This window comes from Chiloscyllium plagiosum, chromosome 14, assembly GCF_004010195.1.
Source record: "Chiloscyllium plagiosum isolate BGI_BamShark_2017 chromosome 14, ASM401019v2, whole genome shotgun sequence".
Classification (NCBI taxonomy): Eukaryota; Metazoa; Chordata; class Chondrichthyes; order Orectolobiformes; family Hemiscylliidae; genus Chiloscyllium; species Chiloscyllium plagiosum.
The window spans coordinates 72,241,777-72,263,589 of record NC_057723.1 but is presented as its reverse complement, the minus strand read 5'-3'; the positions used below and the strand labels follow the sequence as shown (position 1 = coordinate 72,263,589).

Below are 21,813 nucleotides of genomic sequence, written 5' to 3'. Positions count from 1 at the left end.
TGAGTAGTCTCCCTCAGTTTCTTCTAAATTATCTGCCAACTTACTCTCCAACCTGGGACCAGGTCTCCAGCTTCTATGACCACATTGCCTTAAAGTCCCAGGATTGATTGAGATTTGATTTGATTTACTGTTACCACATGTACCTAAGTACAGTGAAAGGTTTTGTTTTGCGTGCAGTACAGGCAGATCATAACATACAAGGACATACAGATCACAGGGTGAGATGTGAGGCATACAGGGTTACAGCTGCACAGCAAAGCAAGATCAACATTATTTGAAGTTAGAGGTGTCCATTCAGCAGTCTGATAAGAGCATGGAAGAGACTGCTCTTGAACCAGTTGGTGCGTGTGTTTAAGCTTCTGTACCTTCTGCCTGACGGAAGAGGTTTGAAGAGAGCATGACCAGGGTAGGTGTGGTCTTTGATAATGTTTGCAGCCTTTCCACAGCAACAAGAGGTGTAAATGGAGCCTTTGGATAGAAGGTTGGCTTGTGTGATGGTCTGGTCTGTGTTTACAACTTTCTGTAGTTTCTTACAGTCCTGGGTAGGGCTGTTGACGTACCAAGCTGTGATGTACCCAGGCAGAATACCTTCCATGTTGCATCTGAAAAGGATGCGATTCTCCCCTCTAATTGTACCGTTCTACCTCAGCTAGGTCATGAGGCCTGGGATCTTGCTCAATTCGGTCAGTCAGCCCAGCCCGCATTCTTGATGATGTCTGATCACCACCAGCACTGGGTCAGACTACGAATGAGAGGCAGCTGGTTGTAAAACCCTGCAGGTCTCTGCTGGGCAATCTATGGCCTTATCTCAGAATGGTGGCCTTGGGGCTACACTGTGAGGCACAATAAAACAATGGTAGAACACAGCTGCCTCAAAATGGCCTCCATGCTATACTAGAGAAACTAAAGCCCATTTATTTTAAACCAGTTCGTGCCCTGACTGAAGTAGCAGAGAGAGAGGAATTTCGGATCGTCATGGTGCTGTACACGGATGAAGGTGAAGTTGCCAACTCTGCCTGGATATATTTCCGAGGACTCTCATGACTTTATGTCTCCAAGTGCTCAGTCCCATCCACACTCAGACTCCCCTCCATTTTGTCCCACACAACTTAGAAATTTTTGCTTTTGTTTTTCACTTTTTATGTTTTTTGCTGTTCTTCCTCTGGGTACATACTTTTCACTTGACCCACTACCATTCCTCTGGCCTTGACCATCATCACTTTTGCCATTTAATGATAAGTTGGTAGGTCTGGCCTGGACAGGGTCATTGGTGGGCCAGAGGGGAGTGGCAGGCAGGCCAGGGACTCAGAGAGGGGGAGGGGGTGTTCGTGGGTGGGGATCGGTCAGTGGACTCTGGCCTGTTGCGGTCACTCTGTCACAGTTCATGAGCCCGGTAGTGCGGGCAGAGTGAGAACACGTGTCGAAAAGCCCACAGTTTGTAGAGACAGCAGGCTGTAGAAGAACTATAGTGCTTACCTTTTAACTTTATTTGGAGTCATACAGCTGTACAGCACAGAAACTGACCCTTCGGTCCAACTCGTCCATGTTGACTGGATAGTCAAGCCTAATCTAGTCCCATTTGCCACTTGGCCATATCCTTCTGAATTTTTCCTATTCATATAGGTGAAAGTGAGGACTGCAGATGCTGATAGTTAGAGTCAAGGTTAGAGTGGTGCTGGAAAAGCCATAGCAAGTCAGGCATCATCCAAGGAGCAGGAAAATCAATGTTTCGGGCAAAAGTCCTTCATCAGGTTTCAGGCAGGAGCACTGATGAAGGGCTCCTGCCCGAAACGTTGATTCTCCTGCTCCTCGGATACTGTCTGACCTGCTGTGCTTTTCCAGCACCACTCTAATCTAGACTCTTCCTGTTCATGTACCCATCCAGATGCCTTTTAAATGCTATAATTGTATCAGCCTCCAACACTTCCTCTGGCAGCTCATTCCATACATGCTACAGCTGAAAATGTGTTGCTGGAAAAGCACAGCAGGTCAGGTAGCATCCAAGGAACAGGAGAATCGAAGGGGAAATGAGGAAACTGGAGAAATCTGAGTTCATCCCTTGTGGTTGGAGGGTTCCTAGGCGGAAGATGAGGCGCACTTCCTCCAACTGTCATGTTGCTGTACACGTGACAGAAAACCCTAATTCGAATTCCACCCCATCACAAGACCTTTTCTTGTATCCAATCCTCCCTCTTAAACTTGCCTAAAATTTATTACATTTCTAATGTTTCCTGATCCTGATGAGAGGTCACTGACCCATTTCTATCTCCACAGATACTGCCAGACCTTGCAGCATTTTTTGTCTATTTTTTCAGATTTCCAGTTCCTTGCAGCATTTTGCTTTTGAGTTATTGTTGTTTGGACAGTCCTGAATTAGAGTCGGTCCCTTAGCAGTCAATGTGTCTGCCAAAACCAGACTGAGTCAGTCTGAATGCTGCGAGATACACTGACTTGGTTAACCTTTTCGTTGATCTTTCAATTGGAGACATTAATGAACACAAAGATGAGCTTCACGTAACACATTTGGCTGGATAAGTGCTGCTTAACACTCAAGAAGCCTCTGGACGAAACAGCTCACTGAGTGACATCCCTTACTCCACCATCAACGTTTATTCCCTCCACGTCTGATGCTCAGTGTTAGCAGTCTGTACCACCTACTACAAGATGCACTACAGCAACTCAACGAGGCTCTTCTGACAGCACATTCCAAGCCGTTACCACCTTGAAGAACAAGGGCAGCAGATAAATGAGAACAAAGTCACCTGCAAGTTCCTCTCCAAGTCCTGCATAGGAACATAGAAGATTGGAGCAGGAGGAGGCCATTCAGCCCTTCGAGCCTGCACCGCCATTCATTAAAATCACGGCTGATCGTCCAACTTAATAGCCTAATACTACTTTCTCCCCATAACCTTTGATCCCATTCACCCCAAGCCAAAATCTACAAAATCCTGACTTGAAATACATTGCTGCTGCTTCATTGCCACTGGATCAAAATCCTGGAACTCTCTCCCTTACACCACTGTGGGTCTACATAAACTTGTATGGACTGTAACTGTTCACCATAATCACTGCAACTTTTAACTTTTAACCTTGTTCTTTCTTTCTACCTTGTTATTAAAATTCTGAATGTAGGCACTTTTTGGGTTGTACAGTGGCTCAGTGGTTAGTCCTGTTACCTCACAGCACCAGGGACCCGGGTTCAATTCCCACCTTGGGTAACTGTCTGTGTGGAGCTTACATATTCTCCCCGTGTCTGCGTGGGTTTCCTCCGGGTGCTCCAGTTTCCTCCCACAATCTAAAGATGTACAGGCCAGGTGAATTGGCCATGCTAAATTGTCAATGGTGTTAGGTGCATTAGTCTGGGGAATGGGTCTGGGTGGGTTATTCCTCAGAGGGTCTGTGTGGACGTGCTGGGCCAAATGGCCTGTTTGCGTACTGTAGGAAATCTAATCTACTTGTACCTAAGATGACACCTTGTGTAGTGGCATTATTCACTATTCTCCTGCATTTGAGTACATGTGACGGTAAAAAAAACAAAATCAGAGCTCACCACCACCTTCTCTAAGCAAGTATTGGTCTACAATAAGAACAATTGCCTTACCAGCAACCTCCCATCTAATGAGATAAACAGCATTTGAAGAGTTGATAAGCATCCTTTCTACCCCAGTTATCCCCAAAACTTTTTGTGGTGTCAGATATTTATAAAAGGGCTAGCAAAACATTATTTCCAAACTAGGTACAGCCCCTTTAATTATAAAAAGAAATTAAGACATTGCAATGGGCATTTCTGCATTTGATCACAACCGTATTCAATTGATTCGGCATGGATTTCAATCAGATGCTCCGGTTTCCTCCCGTTGTCCAAAAATGTGCAGGTTAGGGTGGATTGGCCATGCTAAATTGCCCATAGTGTCCAGGGATATGTAGGCTAGGTGGACTAGCCATGGGACATGCAGAGTGACAGGGATAGGGTGGAGGGCTGGGTCTGGATAGATGCTGTTCAGAGGGTCGGTGCAGACTCAATGGGCCGAATGGCTTCTTTCTACATTAATTCTCCCATTCCCTACCCAAACAAGAACATTACAAAGCCTCTGATTATTCAGCACATATGCAGGGACTTGTCCTCTGCAGGGAAAAAAAGACCATAGATCCTCATTTAACACAGGAATTGGGGAACATCCTTCCTTGGTGGTTTCTCTATGGAACTGTCTTGCCCAGAGCCAACCTGCCTGACCAATGGGCTTGTGGTATTATTGAGCCCCAAGTAATGTTTTTGGGACCCAGGTTCGAAACCCAACATGGCAGATGGTGTAATTTGAACTGAGTAAAATCTGGAATTAAGGGTCTAATGATGACCATGAATCCATTGTTGATTGTTTGAGAAAACCTATCTGGTTCACTAATGTCCTTTAAGGAAGGAAACTGCCATCCTTACCCAGTCTGGCCTACACATGACTCCAGACCCACAGCACTGTGGCTAACTCTTAACAGCCCTCTGGGCAATTAGGGATGGGCAATAAATGCTGAACTGGCCAGCGCTGCCCTCATCCCATGAAGGAAATAAAACAAAGAGCAACTTTTTCTTATGCAGCATAATTCTCATGCAAATGCAAGGAAAGATCTTGTAACAGTCTGCAGCACATGAGGCAAAGTATTGGACTGAAGGCAGAAAGATCATAGGACTTGATGGCCTGTAGCTCAGGTTTTAAAGGATGCAGAGGTCGTGAAGTCATTGGTTGAAATATACCAGAACTCACTGAATTCTGAGAGGGTACCAATGGATTGGAAAACCAGTAATCTGACATTCTTCTTCAAGGAGTAAGGGAGCCAGAAAGCAGGAACCTATAGCCAGTTGGTAAAACATCTGTCTTTGGGAAACAGCTGGAGTCCATTCTTAAGGAAGAATCATTTACAACAGCTTAACACAATTAACATCAATTTGTGACAGGTAATCATGTTTGACAAATTTGCTCTGTTTCTTCTGGGGATATAACAAGCAGAGTTAGAATCATAGAATTAGATTAGATTCCCTACAGTGTGGAAACAGGCCCTTCGACCCTACCAGTCCACACTGACCCTCTGAAGAGTAATCCACCCAGAGCCATTTCTCTCTGACTAATGCACCTAGCACAATAGGCAATTTAGCACGGCCAATTCACCTGACCTGCACACCTTTGGACTGTGGGAGGAAACCGGAGCACCCGGAGGAAACCCACACAGACACGGTGGAGGCGGGGGGAATGTGCAAACTCCACACAGACAGTCACCCAAGGCCGGAATCGAACTCAGGACCTTCTTGCTGTCAGCCACCGTGCCACCCTACAGTGTGGAAACAGGTCATTTGGCCCAACTAGACCACACCGATCCTCTGAAGAGTAATCCACACAGACCCATTCCCCTATCCTATTACTCTACATTTACCCCTGACTAATGCACCTAACCTACTCATCCCTGAACACTATGGACAATTTAGCACGGCCAATTCCCTTAACCTGCACATCTTTGGACTGATAAAGCTGATAAAGGGGAACTAGTAGATGTAGCTATTGTGCAAGATAGGTACTCAAAGCACTGGGGGCAATGTATTTGCACAGGATGAAGAAAGGTTAACATGCTGAAAACAAAGGTTCAGGATTAATGGTTAATTTTCAGGTTGAGGAAACATAACGGGTGGAGTCCCACAAGGATCAGTTTGATAGCTTCAATTAATCACTATTTATATTGATGGTTAGGACGAGAGGGCAAAATGTAATATATGCAAATTTGCTAATGATAGGAGTGTGGGCATATTGTTATGAGGACATATGGAATTTACAAGGAGATACAGATCGTTTGAGGGACAGGGCAAAATCCTGACGAATAAAATTTCATGCAGGAAAGTTTAAGGCTATGCACTTCAGTAGGAAGAATTTAAAGGTTGATTGTTATTTAAATGGAGAGAGATTCCAACACTGCTCAACACAGAGGGATTTGGGTGTTCTTATGCACAAAATACAAAAAGTTGGCAATCAGATACACTAGATAACTAAGAAGGTAAAGGGAACTTTAGCTTTATTCCTAGAATTTAAAAAATGTGATTTTTGTTACAACTATGCAGTGTGTTGGTGAGGCTGCAGCTGGAGCACTGTGTGTAGTTTTGGTCCCTGTATTTAAGAAAGGATTCAATGGCATTGGAGGCAGTTCAAAAGAGAATCTTGAGGCTGGTTCTTGGAATGAAGAAACCAAAGATCAGCAAAACAGGTTAGACCTTCATTATTGGAGTTTAAAAAAAAACAAAAGGTGTGATCTTCATGAAACATTTAACATTCTGAGGGGGCTTGACAGGATAGATGCATAGAACATAGCACATAGAACACTATCGCACAGTACAGGCCTTTTGGCCCCTGATGTTGTGCCAACCTGTGAAACCAATCTGAAGCCCATCTATCCTACACTATTCCACTTTCATCCATATGCCTATCCAATGACCTTTAAATGCCCTTAAAGTTGGAGAGTCTACTACTGTTGCAGGCAGTACATTCCATGCCCCTACTACTCTCTGAGTAAAGAACCTATCTCTGACATCTGTCCTATACCTATCACCCCTCAATTTAAAGCTATGTCCCCTTGTGCTAGCCATCACTGTCTGAGGAAAAACGCTCCTCACTATCCAACCTATCTAACCCTCTGATTATCTTATATGTCTATACTAAATCACCTCTCAACCTTCTCCTAATGAAAACAGCCTCAGGTCCCTCAGTCTTTCCTTTTAAGACCTTCCCTCCATACTAGGCAACATCCTAGTAAATTTCCTCTGAACCCATTTCCAAAGCTTCCATATCCTTCCTATAATGCGGTGACCAGAACTGTACGCAATACTCCAAGTGTGGCCGCACCAGTGTTTTGTACAGTTGCAGCATGACCTCATGGTTCTAAAATGCAATCCCTCTACTAATGAAAGCTAACACACCATATGCCTTCTTAACAACTCTATCAACCTGGGTGGCAACTTTCAGGGATCTATGTACATAGACACCAAGATCTCTCTGTTCATCTACACTACCAAGAATCTTACCATTAGCCCAGTACTCTTTATTCCTGTTGCTTCTTCCAAAGTAAATCACCTTACACCTTTCTGCATTAAACTCCATTTGCCACCTCTCAGCTCAGCTCTGCAGCTTATCTATGCCCCTCTGCAACACACAATATTCTTCCACACTATCCACAACTCCACCGACCTTAGTGTCATCTGCAAATTTACTAACCCATCCTTCTCAGCCCTCATCCAGGTCATTTATAAAAATAACAAACAGCTATGGCCCCAAAACAGATCCTTGCGGTACACCACTCATAACTGATCTCCAGGATGAACATTTCCCAACAACCACCACCCTCTGTGTTCTTTCAGCCAGCCAGTTTCTGATCCAAACCGTTAAATCACCCTCAATTCCATGCCGCCATATTTTGTACAATAGCCTACCGTGGGGAACCTTATCAAACGCCATACTGAAATCTATAAACACCACATCAACTGCTTTACCCTCATCCACCTGTTTGGTCACCTTCTCAAAGATGCTGAGAAGATGTTTTTACTGGTGGGGGAGTCTTGAACTAAGGAACATAGTTACAGAATAAAGAGAAACTCACTTAAAACCAAGAGAGCACAACAACATCTCTATTTCTTCAGGAGGTTAAGGAAATTCAGCACGTCTACAAGGAATGTTACCAGTTTTTACAGATCCACTATAGAAAGCTAAAAATCACACAACACCAGGTTACAGTTCAACAGCGTTATTTGGAGTGCTGCTCCTTTATCTGTTGTTGTGTGATTTTTAACTTTATGCAACTCAGTCCAACACCAGCACCTCCAAATCATGACTACAGAAAGCATCGTACCTGGATGCATCACAGTGTGGTGTGGTAAGTGCTCTTCCCAATACCAAAAGAAACTACCGAGAGCTGTGAACACAGCCCAGTCCATCACACAAATGAGGCTTCTATCCATTGACTCCACCTATACTTCCCACAGCCCCCGGGAAAGCAACCACCATCATCAAAGACCCCACCCACACCGAGTATACCCTCGTCCGCCCTCTTCCATCGGGCAGAAGATGTAAAAGTTTGATTACTCGTATGAACAGATTCAAGAACACCTTCCTCCCTGCTGTTGTGAGACTTTTAAACAGATCTCTCAAATATTAATTCTGATCTCTCTCCCTGCACCTTCTCTGCAGCTGTAACCTTGTATTCTGCACTCTGTGCTACTCCTCTGCTGCACTTTGTAGGGTACAAGTTGCCTATATAGCACATAAAACAACACTTTTCATTGTATTTTGGTAGATGTGACAATAATAAGTCAAATGCAGACTCAAGATGTGAAGGAATTTCTTTGAGAGAGAGCAGGGAATGTTTAAAATTCTCTGCCTCAGAGCTGTGGAGGTGAGATGTTATTTAAGAAGGACAGATTTTTGAAATATTGGTGAGTGGAGGGCAATGTTGAGCGCAACAGAGGAGTTGAGGCATGTAGCTCATCAGTCATGATCATGTTTAGTACAGAGTCAGGCTTGATGGGCTGAATGGCCTACTCCAGTTTTTATTTCTATGTTCTTCTGCTGGAAGTGAAGTATAATTCACACACTCTGATACCCTGGAGAATACTTCACACATCAATGTTATATATGGAACAGACATTACACCTTGACCTTTTGGTCCAATCCAAAGTGGAACAGTTCGCATTTCTATAGCACCTTTAAGTTAGAATGCATTGCATCCTTCACAGGAGTGTTATTATAAAATGGAGATTACATCAAAAGAGGGGGATAAATAAAGATTGACTAAGCAGTTTGAAGGGGCACCCCAAAGAGGAGAGTATTCTAGGGGGAGAATTCCAGAGGTTAGGACTGAAGAGAGATGATGGTGATAGGGAGATAAGTCTGGGAGGTTGAGGGAGAATTATCAAGAACAAAGAGTGGGAGGAGTTGAAGAAATTTCTTTGTACTTACCAGCAGGTTAACTGTGCAACTCATACGGTTCCTCTTGCTTTCGTCACTTATCACCGACCTATAATCCAAGAGTTTCTCCAGGAGTCCCTTCACCAGGTGGACGAAATGTTGCACTGAGTAGGCAATAGATGGGTGCTGTTCAGCACACTTCAGAATGCTAAAAGACAGAGCCGCAAGATGTCACATTTACAATGATGATCTGGGAGTGATGTGAAACATGTCTTTCCTTCTCTCTCTCTCTATTTCTCTGTCTTGTTCCCAGGATGTGGTGGGCAGGTGCAGTAATGAGATCAAATCAAATTCATTCCAGCTCACGGTTCCCTCTAGACAGTGCAGTGAAAGTGTTCAGTTCAATGCGGAGATGGCAGTAGCTTCCGAGTGCGCAGGAAGTGGATTTACAGAGCTTCATGCAATGTTTTAAAATATCTAACCATGCTCCCAACTCCACTGTGGTGTGTGTTCATATGCTCCAGAATCCTCACCCAGACTTAAGCAATCAAGCACAGTAAGCGTAAATCAGTTACTGGACTCTCGTAATTATACACCAAACATTACACTGTGCTCACTTAAAGAATAATGCTTTTGATGTATGAGGCTTTGGGAGATGCTTCCTACATTACTCATGATGGGGGTAAAGTGCCAAATCCAAAATGCACCAGAAAGGGGGAGATAGCGTCTTCCACAATGCCACCTCAGCCCACAAACTATTGAGGAAAATGCAATCATTGCAATGAGGTCAGTGAGGTAGATCTCATAGAGTACAAGTTCTCCGTTTGGGGCTGTTAACCTGGTCCAATCAGAGAGCCCTGACTGACAGAGTTAAACAGGATTGTTAAAAGAGAAAAAAAAAAATTAACAGGGGAATAGTGGAGTGTATTATTTCCCCAAAAGAAAAAAAAAATAAACAGGATTGTTGCCTGCCCCTCTTCCGCGGTTACGTTAGGGCCCGGGTGTCCTTGGAGAAGGAGCACGCGGTGTCGACCAACACCCTGGAGTTGTTCAGGGAGAGGTGGGTGCCGCAGGGAGTGGAGTGCATCATTTCTCCCTCCAACTCCATTTTGATTTAGTCCCTACCCTCCCCTTCAATGTTTTTGATCACACAGCACTGCCCTTTGATGTGAAGGGCAGTGTTTGTCACTGGCCACCCGGGTGTTTTCCTATCTTCCTGGTGGTGGAATTTGAATAAAGATTCGTGCACTTTGTGTCTTTCACTGTGTCTCACACCTGCGCACACACACACACCACGGGTGCTGGGGAAAAAAATAAGCACTACCGCACTTAGGTGGTAGTGTGGGGGTTAAATTATTAAAAATATATATAAATAGGGATTTGGGAGAGGTGGGCGCCGCAGGGGAAAAAAAAAATTAAACAGGATTGTCCGGGTGTCCTTGGAGAGGGAGCAAGCGGTGTCCACCAACACCCTGGAGTTGTTCAGGGAGAGGTGGGCGCCGCAGGGAGTGGAGTGCATTGTTTCCCCCTCCAACTCCATTTTGATTTCGTCCCTACCCTCCCCTTCACTGTTTTGATCACACAGCACTGCCCTTTGATGTGAAGGGCAGTGTTTGTCACTGGCCACCCGGGTGTTTTCCTATCTTCCTGGTGGTGGAAATTGAATAAAGATTGGTGCACTTTGTGTCTCTTACTGTGTCTCACACCTACACACACACACCATGGGTGCTGGGGAAAAATAAGCACTACCGCAGTTAGGCGGTAGTGTGGGGATTAAAAAAGAAAAAAATATAAACAGGGGGAAAAAAAAGAAAAAAGAAAAAAAGAAAGAAAAAAGGATACATAAATAAATAAATAAATAAATAAAAGTGTTTGATTTAGTCCCTACCTTCCCCTTCACTGTTAAAAAAAAATTAAACAGAATTGTCCGGGTGTCCTTGGAGAGGGAGCAAGCAGTGTCCACCAACACCCTGGAGTTGTTCAGGGAGAGGTGGGCGCCGCAGGGATTGGAGTGCATTATTTCCCCCTCCAACTCTATTTTGATTTAGTCCCTATCCTCCCCTTCACTGTTTGATCACACAGCACTGCCCTTTGATGTGAAGGGCACGGCTTGTCACTGGCCACTCTTTTCAAAAGAAGAAAAAAATTAAACAGGATTCTTGAGTCTAGGGACTGTGCCTGTGCTAGCTGGTGTTACAGACAGTATGTTACTGTTGGTTCATGCTTCCCTTCTTTTCTGGAGGGGGAAACCTGATTCCTGAACTGGCTGAATTATTTAGCCAGTTTGTTAATTGGCATTCCTTTTAATGTGAACCGATTGTTAAACTCCTGATGCACATAATGTGTTTCAGTGTACCTCAGTTCTCATTAGGGGATTGTTGTTTCACTGGCTGGCTACAGGCTGTGTTACTCTTCTTTTTTCACTCTTTTTGAGAAAAGGACAATGTTAATGTTAATTTTGTGGTAGGGCTCTTGGACTCTAGTTTCCTTTGTTTTTTTTATGTGTTTTCACTTTTTATTGGTGTTTGGACTGAGCCCTTGTGGAAGACATACATTTCACCAGAGGAGTTGTTCCTGTGGGGAGGCCTAGCCCTGAGACTGGGCCTGTGAAGATTGAACACCTGCATGTGTGCTGGGAGGTGAGCAGTTGCTGTATCCTGGAGTTTGGGTGAAGACCTTTCCTTCAAGAGTGGACCAAACCCTTGTGAGTTAACTGCACCTGTACTATGTTCCTGTGAGTGGGCCTGGTTTTCCAAGGCTGGCCCAGGACTCTATGGAGACTGAACAACTGTGTGCTGTGGGGTGTGCATTTGCTGCCTTCAGGAGTGGACTCTGCCCTTGGTTGCAGACTCTGTTTTTAGCAACGGACTCTGCAGCTTGGAGCGGACTCTATTTCCGACAACGTACATCGTATCCTAGAGTGGACTGTTCCTAGAAATGGATTCTGTATTTTGAAGACTATATATATTTGGACTGTGTACCAGAAAGGACTCTGGTTTTTTTTGGTAATTAACTGTATTGTGGTGTTTCCTGGGTCTATCACCCGCACTGTCTTGGTGTGTCCCTGGGTCTGGCAGGCCTTACTGTGAGCTGGGAGGCTCATGGGTCGTCCTGAAAGCTGTCACCCCGAGAGCCGGAGGGTGGGTAGGCCATCCTGTGAACCTGAAGGTTGGTAGGCTGTCCCGAAAGCCGGAGGGTGGGTAGGCTGCCCTGATGCCAGTCGTCCCGAGAGCCAGATGGTGGGTAGGCCGTTCTGAGCGCTGTCGTCCCGAGAAGGGGTAATCGGGACGGGCTGTCCTAGAGGTGGTTGAAAGGTGTCAGAGCAGCTGAGAGCCAGAAGGTGTGTAGGGGTGGGCTGAGATCCGGAAGACTTGTGGGCTACCCTGCACGCTGTTGTCCCAGGGAAGGGGACAGGCTGCCCGAGAGGTGGTCAAAAGGTGTGCCAGGATAGCCCACTGGCCGGATGGCGCATCAGGGTGGGTGAGAGCCCAATGGTACGTAGGGGCAGACCGAGAGCCAGAAGGCGGGTAGCCGTCCTCAGCACTGTCACCCCGGGCAGGTGCCGGGGCGGGGTGTCCCAGAGGTGGTCGGAAGGTGCTGAGGGTGGTTAGTGAAGCCAGAAGGTGGGTAGGCCGTCCTGACCGCTGTCACCCCAGGCGGGTGCCGGGGTGGGCTGTCCCTGAGGTGGTCGAAAGGTGTGTCAGGGCGGACTGAGAACTGGAAGGGGCATGGTGTGTCAGGGCGGACTGAGAACTGGAAGGGGCATGGGGTGGACCGAGAGCCGGAAGGTGGGTATGGGCGGGCTTGTAACGGTATTGTCTAATGTACAAATGTCATTGTCACTGTCTTGTCATATGTGGAACTGGGATTTGAGGTTTGTCCTCATCTCCCTGTAAAATGGTTGAATGGTAGGGTTTGGGGCTGAGCTTTGCTGCTCTCCCTTGTAAAATTGCTGTCTCTTGTGTACAGCTGTAAAAATTTAATTGTGTTTTGTAAACTGTTTTGTAATGTGTTTAATAAAATAAAAAATTTAAACAGGATTGTTGAGTCTAGGGACTGACTCTGTGCTGGCTGGTGTTACAGTCAGTATGTTACTGTTCGTTTCTGCTTCCCTTTTTTTCTGGAGGGGGAAACCTGATTCCTGAACTGGCTGAATTATTTAGCCAGCTTGTTAACTGGCATTCCTTTTAGTGAGAACCAATTGTTAAACTCCTGATGCACATAATGTGTTTCAGGTGTAGCTCAGTTCTCATTAGGGGATTGTTGTTTCACTGGCTGGTTACAGGCTGTGTGTTATTCTTTCTCTTTTTACTCTTTTTGAGAAAAGGATAATGTTAATTTTGTAGTAGGGCTTAGCCCTTGGACTCTAGTTTCCTTTGTTTTTCTTTTATGTGTTTGGACTAAGCCCTTGTGGAAGACATACATTTCACCAGAGGAGCTGTTCCTGTGGGGAGGCCTAGCCCTGGGACTGGGCCTCTGAAGATTGAACACCTGTGTGTGGGCTGGGAGGTGAGCAGTTGCTATTTCCTGGAGTTTGGGTGAAGACCTTTCCTTCAGGAGTGGACCAAACCCCTGTGAGTTAACTGCACCTGTACTACGTTCCTGTGAGTGGGCCTGGTTTTCCAAGGCTGGGCCAGGACTCCATGGAGACTGAACACCTATGTGCTGTGGGATGTACGTTTGCTGCCTTCAGGAGTGGACCCTGCCCTTGGTTGCGGGCTCTGTTTTTTGCAACGGACTCTGCAGTTTGGAGTGGACTCTATTTCTGACAATGCACGTTATATACTGGAGTGGACTCTTCCTGGAAATGGATTCTGTATTTTGAAGACTGTATATATTTGGACTGTGTACCAGAAAGGGCCTTATTTTAAAATTTAACTGTATTGTGGTGTTTCCTGGGTCTATCACCTGCACTGTCTTGTGTGTCCCTGGGGTCTGGCAGGCCTTACTGTGAGCTGGGAGGCTCATGGGTTGCCCTGAAAGTTGTCACCCCAAGACCCAGAGGGTGGGTAGGCCATCCTGTGAACCTGAATTTTGGTAGGCTGTCCCGAAAGCCGGAGGGTGGGTAGGCTGCCCTGATGCCAGTATCCCCGAGAGCCAGGTGGGTAGGCCGTTCTGCACGCTGTTGTCCTGAGAAGGGGTTATCTGGATGGGCTGTCCTAGAGGTGGTTGAAAGGTGTCAGAGCAGCTGAGAGCCAGAAGGCGCGTAGGAGCGGGCTGAGTTCCGGAAGGCTTGTGGGCTACCCTGCACGCTGTCGTCCCAGGGAAGGGGACGGGTTGTCCTAGAGGTGGCCGGGAGGTGTGTCAGGATAGCCCACTGGCCGGATGGCACATCGGGGTGGGTGAGAGCCCAATGGTACGTAGGGGCAGACCGAGAGCCAGAAGGCGGGTAGCTGTCCTCAGCGCTGTCACCCCGGGCAGGTGCCGGGGCTGGCTGCCCCAGAGGTGGTCAAAAGGTGTGTCAGGGCGGACCGAGAACTGGAAGGGGCATGGGGTGGACCGAGAGCCGGAAGGTGGGTAGGGGCGGGCTGCCTTAGTATGGTCGGAAGGTAGGAGGAACGGGGGCTTGCTGGGTCTGTATTGTCTGCACTTTTGTATGTAACAATATTGTCTAATGTACAAATGTCCATTGTCACTGTCTTGTCATATGTGGAAGTGGGATTTGAGGTTTGCCCTCATTTCCCTGTAAACTGGTTGAACGGTAGGGTTTGGGGCCTAGCTTTGCTGCTCCTCTCCCTTGTAAAATTGCTATTGTATACAGCTGTAAATGTTAACTTTTTTATAAATTGTTTTGTAATTTGTTTAATAAAATATTATAAACAGGACTGTAACTGAATAAAGATTTGTGCAACTTTTGTGTCTTTCACTGTGTCTCATACCTGTACACCCACAACATGGGTGCTGGGGGGGAAAAAAAATAAGCACTACCACCGTTAGGCAGTAGTCGGGGGGAGAAAAAACAGGAGTGTCAGAGATTCTGAGAAAGGGGAAAAAAAACAGGAAGGTCGCCCTGAGAGCTGGCTCGGAGGGAGCTGGGACACTGTCAAGGACTCTCCATTTGTGTCAGGAAGGGGACTGACTCTGAGCTGGCAGCCCACATCCAGTGTGTACTTCTACCGTTAGTTTTTGTGATTTTTTGGGGGGGGAAACCTGATTCTTAAACTGGTTGGTTTACAAAGCCAATATTGTTAAGTGGTTTTCCTTTTTTTTTATTGAGGACTGATTTCTTTAAAAAAAGGAGTGTAACTGAATCAAGATTTTTGCACCTTATGTCTTTCACTGTGTCTCACACCGGCACACACGCAACATGGGTGCTGGGGGAGAAAAAAAAGCACTACTGCAGTTAGGCAGTAGTGTGGGGTTAAAAAAAACAGGATTGCTTTTAAAAAAAAAGAAACATTTTTAAAAAACAGGAGTGTCAGCCATCCTGTCCACTTGGAGAGCTGGCTAAAAGATAAACAAACAGGAGGATAAGGGGTTCTATTCACTCTGAGAGCTGGATCAAGGTCAATTAGGTAGTAGTGTGGGGGTAAAAGAAAAAGAGTAGGAGTGTCAAACATCCTTTTTAAAAAGAAGTTAAAAAAAAATAGGAGTGTTGGAGGTTCTGCTCACTCAAGGAGCCAGCTCTGAGCTAACTGGGTCAGTGTCATGTATTATGCACGTGTAAATAAATGGTGACTTGGTGATGTGATACCGGCCTTCATGGAGTTATTTCCGTAAGCGCTACAGATTAATTATTTTAACTACTGTCACCCAGGAGCCTAGCAAAGACAGAATGCAGACATTAAGTCCTGTTCTACCAAAAAAGGTTACATCTAACTTCTGTAAAGTAAAGGAGAATATCTATGGCCAAGTATACCGTACACAGACTTCAGTTGATAACCCTGGAATATGTCCACCACAAGTACACCCACTCTTCATTTGGAAGGAGAAAAACCAGGTTAGTGATTCAGAAGAGATTCCTCATCGGACATAACGTTTATAGATTGGACTGTTAGTGGGCAAGAAGGAGTCTTATCTAACTGATACCCTGGGAACATTGGAGAGACTGCTGGGGGTTCCACCCAAATTGTATAACCCTCCCCTTACACTCAGGCAATAGGTTCACCTTCCCTTTCAAGCCTTGGCTTCTACTCCTATCCCAAATTGTTGACCCCAAATGCAAAGTTCCCATCATTCCACAGCCGACTTCTTCCTCACTTGAGTGTGTTAGTAGTGACCATTGCCCGTTCTGATACTGGGGAGAGTTGCTAACGTCTGGTTAGTTGGCCACTCTGAGGTGGGACTTGTTTACCCTGAGGGGTGGAAATCCAGCCCCCAACTCTGTTGACAGCAAAATGCTAGTGGGGCAGTTACTGATCCCCTGGATGCCCTGGCCCCACCCACAAATGGGGAGGGTGTGTGTGTAAGAGACCAAAGAATGCATATAACTCAAACCAAAGAGTTATTTATTAAACAGTATGAGGCCATTCAGCCCATTTCAGTCCAATGGAGCAATCCATTGAGTCCCACTTCTTCAGTCTTGCCCCATAGCCCTATAGGGTTTCTTTCCCCGAATTATCTGCCCACCTTCCTTTTGAAATCACTGTATGTGCTTCCATTCTCTCAACGACAATGGATTCCAGGTCATTACCACTCGCTGTGAGATATAGGTGACCTGGAAGTCCTCCTTGTATCTCTTGTCTGGAACTTTACTTTTGTGCCTTCCTCCAAACCCCTGCTTAATTGGGGGGGAGGGAGGAGTGTTCCTTGATCTAAACCTGTTATAGTCTTTTATCCCTCCATCATATCTCAATTCAAGCCCTTTGGTTAAGAAAAGAATAACCCCAGTGTCACAATGCTGTGCTTTTAAGAGATTATTTTGTCCTTTTTTCTTAGAAGAGAGATTTTAAGACAAAGGTGATGTGCTGTCTGCTTGGAGAGCCAGTAAAGTAAACAGCTTGTGAGGCCTTGGTTTTTTTTTTAAGTTGGAACAATAGAAGCAGCCTGGATGGGTGTGACCAGCTGTCACAGCCCAGCTTTTTTTTTGGTTTTGAGGTTCAGCTTTAAGCAGTTGCTGTTACAAGCTTGAGGAATTGGAAGTTACTTCCCTCTCTCGATTCCAGCCAAATGCTGGGGGTTCTTTTCCTGGGCAGTTGGTTTGTATGTGAGACAAAATCTATTTTTCTGAATTTGCCCTTTTGCCAAAAGGTGTGTTTATGGGATGTTACAAAATTGAAACAGTTCCTGTATCTATTATTCTGTTATGTTTTCCAATAGAGCTAAGTTATTCCAAATTCCTCTTTCTTTGGTTATACTTTAACGACAATGTTGTGCATAATGTCGAGTGGCTTGACAAGTTGCATTGCATCTGCAACACAGCATGTTATATTTGCCTTTAAAATAAGGAGAAGTTAGGATCTAGGCTACCTTCTTAAAATATTCTGGGGGGCATGTCTGGCCTGGTTCATAACACCAGCCTTTCCAATTTAACTTTATCATTAAGCTGCTCCATTCTGGGAATCACTCCAGTAAAGTTCCTTTGAATCCTCTTCACATCCTTCCTGAAGGATGGTGAGCGAGTCTCAACACAATACTCGAGTCGGGTCCGAGCCATAGTTTCATCAGGGTACGGCATGACTTCCCTCAATTTATCATTTTTATTTGCACTGAATGATTTGTTTCTTAGGAATGAATGCATTTGAGTTTGAAGAAGAAGCCCTTTGATTGACACAAAAGGCTTCCAAAGAGATGGTATTAGTAATAACGTTAGCAAATTTGTTGATGATACTAAGCTGGGTGGCAGGGTGAAATGTGAGGAGGATGTTAGGAGATTACAGGGTGACCTGGACAGGTTAGGTGAGTGGTTAGATACATGGCAGATGCAGTTTAATGTGGATAAATGTATGGTTATCCACTTTGGTGGGAAGAACAGGAAGGCAGATTACTACCTAAATTGAATCAATTTAGGTAAAGGGGCAGTACAGAGAGATCTGGGTGTTCTTGTACACCAGTCAATGTAGGCAAGCATGCAGGTACAATAGGTAGTGAAGAAGGCTAATAGCATGCTGGCCTTCATAACAAGAGGGATTGAGTACAGAAGCAAAGAGGTTCTTCTGCAGCAGTACAGGGCCCTGGTGAGACCACACCTGGAGTACTGTGCGCAGTTCTGGTCTCCAAATTTGAGGAAAGACATTCTGGCTATTGAGGGAGTGCAGTGTAGGTTCACGAGGTCAGTTCCTGGAATGGCGGGGTTACCTTACACTGAAAGACTGGAGCGACTGGGCTTTTATACCCTTGAGTTTAGAAAACTGAGAGGGGATCTGATTGAGACATATAAGATTATTAAAGGATTGGACACTCTGGAGGCAGGAAACATGTTTCCGCTGATGGGTGAGTGCCGAACCAGAGGACATAGCTTAAAAATATGGGGTAGACCATTTAGGACAAAGATGAGGAGAAACTTCTTCACCCAGAGAGTGGTGGCTGTGTGGAATGCTCTTCCCCGGAGGGCAGTGGAGGCCCACTCTCTGGATTCATTTAAGAAAGAGTTGGATAGAGCTCTCAAGGATTGTGGAATCAAGGGTTATGGAGATAAGGCAGGAACAGGATACTGATTAAGGATGATCAACCATGATCATATTGAATGGTGGGGCAGGCTCGAAGGGCAGAATGGCCTATTGTCACCTATTGTCTATTGTCTATTGTCTATTTTGCATCATAGCAAACACCTCCCCATCCCTACATCCTATCATCTCATCCCAACCCCCACTATTACCTCCACCACAACCCTCCCTGCTTGTACCTCAACCCCCAGTACATAGATCCCAGGGGTTGAGAGATGGAAATTGGAGATGAGGTGAGAAGGACAAGAATATAGGACAATGATCGGAATGTCAGAGACCAGGATTGAATGAGGAACCTTGGGGTTGGGGTGGGCATTGAGAGTGAGGAGGGATGTGTTAGCGGGCAGGGTGTGGAGGACCTGGATTCAGGTGATAGAATCCATCATAAGTTTGCTCTCAGTTGGTTTCATAATTTGTAGTTTTGAATCAGGTCCACTGCCATTTCAGTCACCTCCTTCACTCATCTCACATGAAACCATTTCCCCTCCTTTCCACTTGACTTTTCTACTTTTCTCCAATTGTTTGAAAAAATTAACTTCCTTCAGTTCCTCTCCTTCTTATCTCTTTTGTGACTGAATGATGCCTTTCAACTCATTTCTATTTCTTTTTGTTTATTCACGGGATGAGGGGTGTCACTGGCTTGGCCAGTATTTATTGCCCATCCCTAATTGCCCAGAGGGCAGTTCGGAGTCAACCACATTGCTGTGGGTCTGGAGTCACATGTAGTCCACACCAGCTAAGGATGGCATTTTCCTTCCCCAAAGGATATTAGTGAACCAGCTGGGTTTTTGCAATCATGGATTCGTGGTCATTCTTAGACTCTCACTTCCAGCTACTAATTGAGTTAAATTTCCACCATTTACCGTGACAGGATTTGAACCCTGCTTGCCATATCAGTACCTGGATCTCTGGATTAACTATTCAGCAAAAATACCACTCGGCCATTGCCTCTGCCCATCCCCCCTTTAGGGCTAGTATCTAAAGGCATACATGTTGTGGAGTTGTGCGATACTTCACTCTTGTTCAGTTTGGAGACCTGTGATTCTGATTCTCTCTGCATTCATCTCCTCGATGTACTCGTTATATGCTTTGTGTGTCTCCGTTGAAATTGGGAAATGAATGCAACCTTACATGTTTTGGAAGAGCTCCATATACTGCTCATCGCCACATCCTCCCTCCACCGTGTGATCTAACTTCAGGATTATTTCATCTTCGAACTGTTAAAAAGATAATTAATTATGAGAGAGATCCAAAAAGTACACCGACTAAAGCACAGGATGAACAATGTTTGCAAAACTACTACCAGCAAGATTGAAACCACTCCTGGCATTGGATCTAATATTCATAACCAATCAGTAAACATTATTGAATGTTATATTTCCCAATATCGTTCCTTTGGTTCACAGCCATTCCTTTTGCTTTGATTTTCAGTGCTTATACCTATTAGGCCCTGACTGTCATTCCCAAGGTGCCTTATTAAGTTGCCCTGAAGCTAGCAGGATGCTGTTTGGCATGAATGCCTGTAAAAGACCATTTTGTTCATCTTAGCTGATTTAATAAGCACAGACCTGCAGCTTCCCAGCTCGTAATGTTGACTCCAGCAGAGAATTCAGCCTTTTTGAAATAGATTCCTGTATCCCTCAGTATCCTTACAACCTCCCCACCATCCCCCCCCACCTACAAACGTTGTTGAGAATGTGGCACTGGTAAAGCACAGCAGGACAGGCAGTGTCCGAGGAGCAGGGGAATCGATGTTTCAGGCATAAGCCCTTCAACACACACACACAAACACACACACACACACAAACAAAACATCATTCTTACCGCCTATCACTGGCCTGGCTTAACTCTGGGCATGTTTGTCTCATTGTTTGGGTTTATTTAATAGAGTCATAGAAATTACGGAAGGAGACCATTTGGCCCATCTTGATGAGCTTTCACTTGGAGACCGGAGCTAACCCTTTAAATGGCATTTTCTGCTCAGCATCCTTTCTTTTCAAATAATTATTTCAAAGGTCATTGCTGCTTCAATCAGCGCATGAGCGTCATGGTTGTGTGGTGTTATAATTCTGTGAGCATCCAATTCCTTCCAATTCCCTTTCAGTTCTTATTCTGCATAACCTATTTTTTAATTATTTTGTGAAATGTTTCCTAGAATGGTGGTGGCTAACACGAGGGGACATAGTTTTAAATTGTGCGGTGACAGATATAAGACAGATGTCAGAGGTAGGTCCTTTACTCAGAGAGTAAGGGTGTGGGATGCCCTGCCTGCAACAGTAGTGGACTTGCCCACACTAAGGGTATTTAAGTGGTCATTAGATGAACATATGGATCATAATGGGATAGTGTAGGTTAGAAGGGTTTTAGATTGTTGCGCCGACCTGTGGAACCATCGAGGGCCGAAGGGCCTGTACTGCGCTGTAATGTTCTATGTTCTTCGTGGATATCACTTCCTAAGCCAGTACTTATTGCCTATCTCACATTACCCTTGCGATAGTGGTTGTGGGCTGCCTTGTTGAATGATAGCAGTCCCATTTGGTTTAGGAACACCCAGCATGCTTTTAGGAAGATATTTCCAGATATTTGACCCAATGCCACTAAAGGAATGGTGATATATTTCCAAGTCACGACGTGAACTTGCAGGTGGTGGGGTTCCCATGTATCTGCCACCTAATCCTTCTAGGTGGTTGAGGTTGCAGAGTTTGGGAGGTGAAATTTAAAGGAGCCTCGGTGAGCCATCGGTGGTGGACAGAACATATATGTCAAATCATGTGGTTACAGGTGGTGGCTGAATTCAATTCTGTTGCTCCTGATTGCCCATAACATCTCCTGAACAACCTGATCTGTTCAAAATATGGCCCACCCAGGACTTGAGTAGTGCCACACAACACTATAGAAGCATACTCAATGTGAAGACTAGACTTTGCCTCCGTAAGGAATGAGCAGGGGCCACTCTTATCGCATACTGTCATGGACAGACACATCTGCTCCTGGAAGACTGATGAACATAGAACATAGAACATTACAGCGCAGTACAGGCCCTTCACCCTCGATGTTGCGCCGACCAGTCATACCAATCTGAAGCCCATCTAACCTACATTATTCCATGTACGTCCAAATGCTTGTCCAATGATGACTTAAATGTACTTAAACTTAGCGAATCTACTACCATTGCAGACAAAGCATTCCATACCCTTACTACTTTCTGAGTAAAGAAACTACCTCTGACAACCGCCACCAGGACAGAACCCCACTGGTCCTCACCTACCACCCCACCA

The 21,813-nt window shown here is 45.3% G+C and overlaps 1 protein-coding gene across 1 annotated transcript in view; it reads right to left on the bottom strand.

Annotated features, from left to right (window-relative positions):
- Nucleotides 1–21,813, bottom strand: part of LOC122556798 (dedicator of cytokinesis protein 2-like) — a 727,415-nt gene that overhangs the window by 132,320 nt on the left and 573,282 nt on the right. Inside the window, exons 34-35 of the mRNA XM_043703987.1 lie at nucleotides 19,667–19,752; nucleotides 8,982–9,138 (exon numbers count right to left, since the gene is read on the bottom strand). Of these exons, the coding sequence (XP_043559922.1) occupies nucleotides 8,982–9,138; nucleotides 19,667–19,752 (243 nt within the window). The remainder of the gene's footprint in view (nucleotides 1–8,981; nucleotides 9,139–19,666; nucleotides 19,753–21,813) is intronic.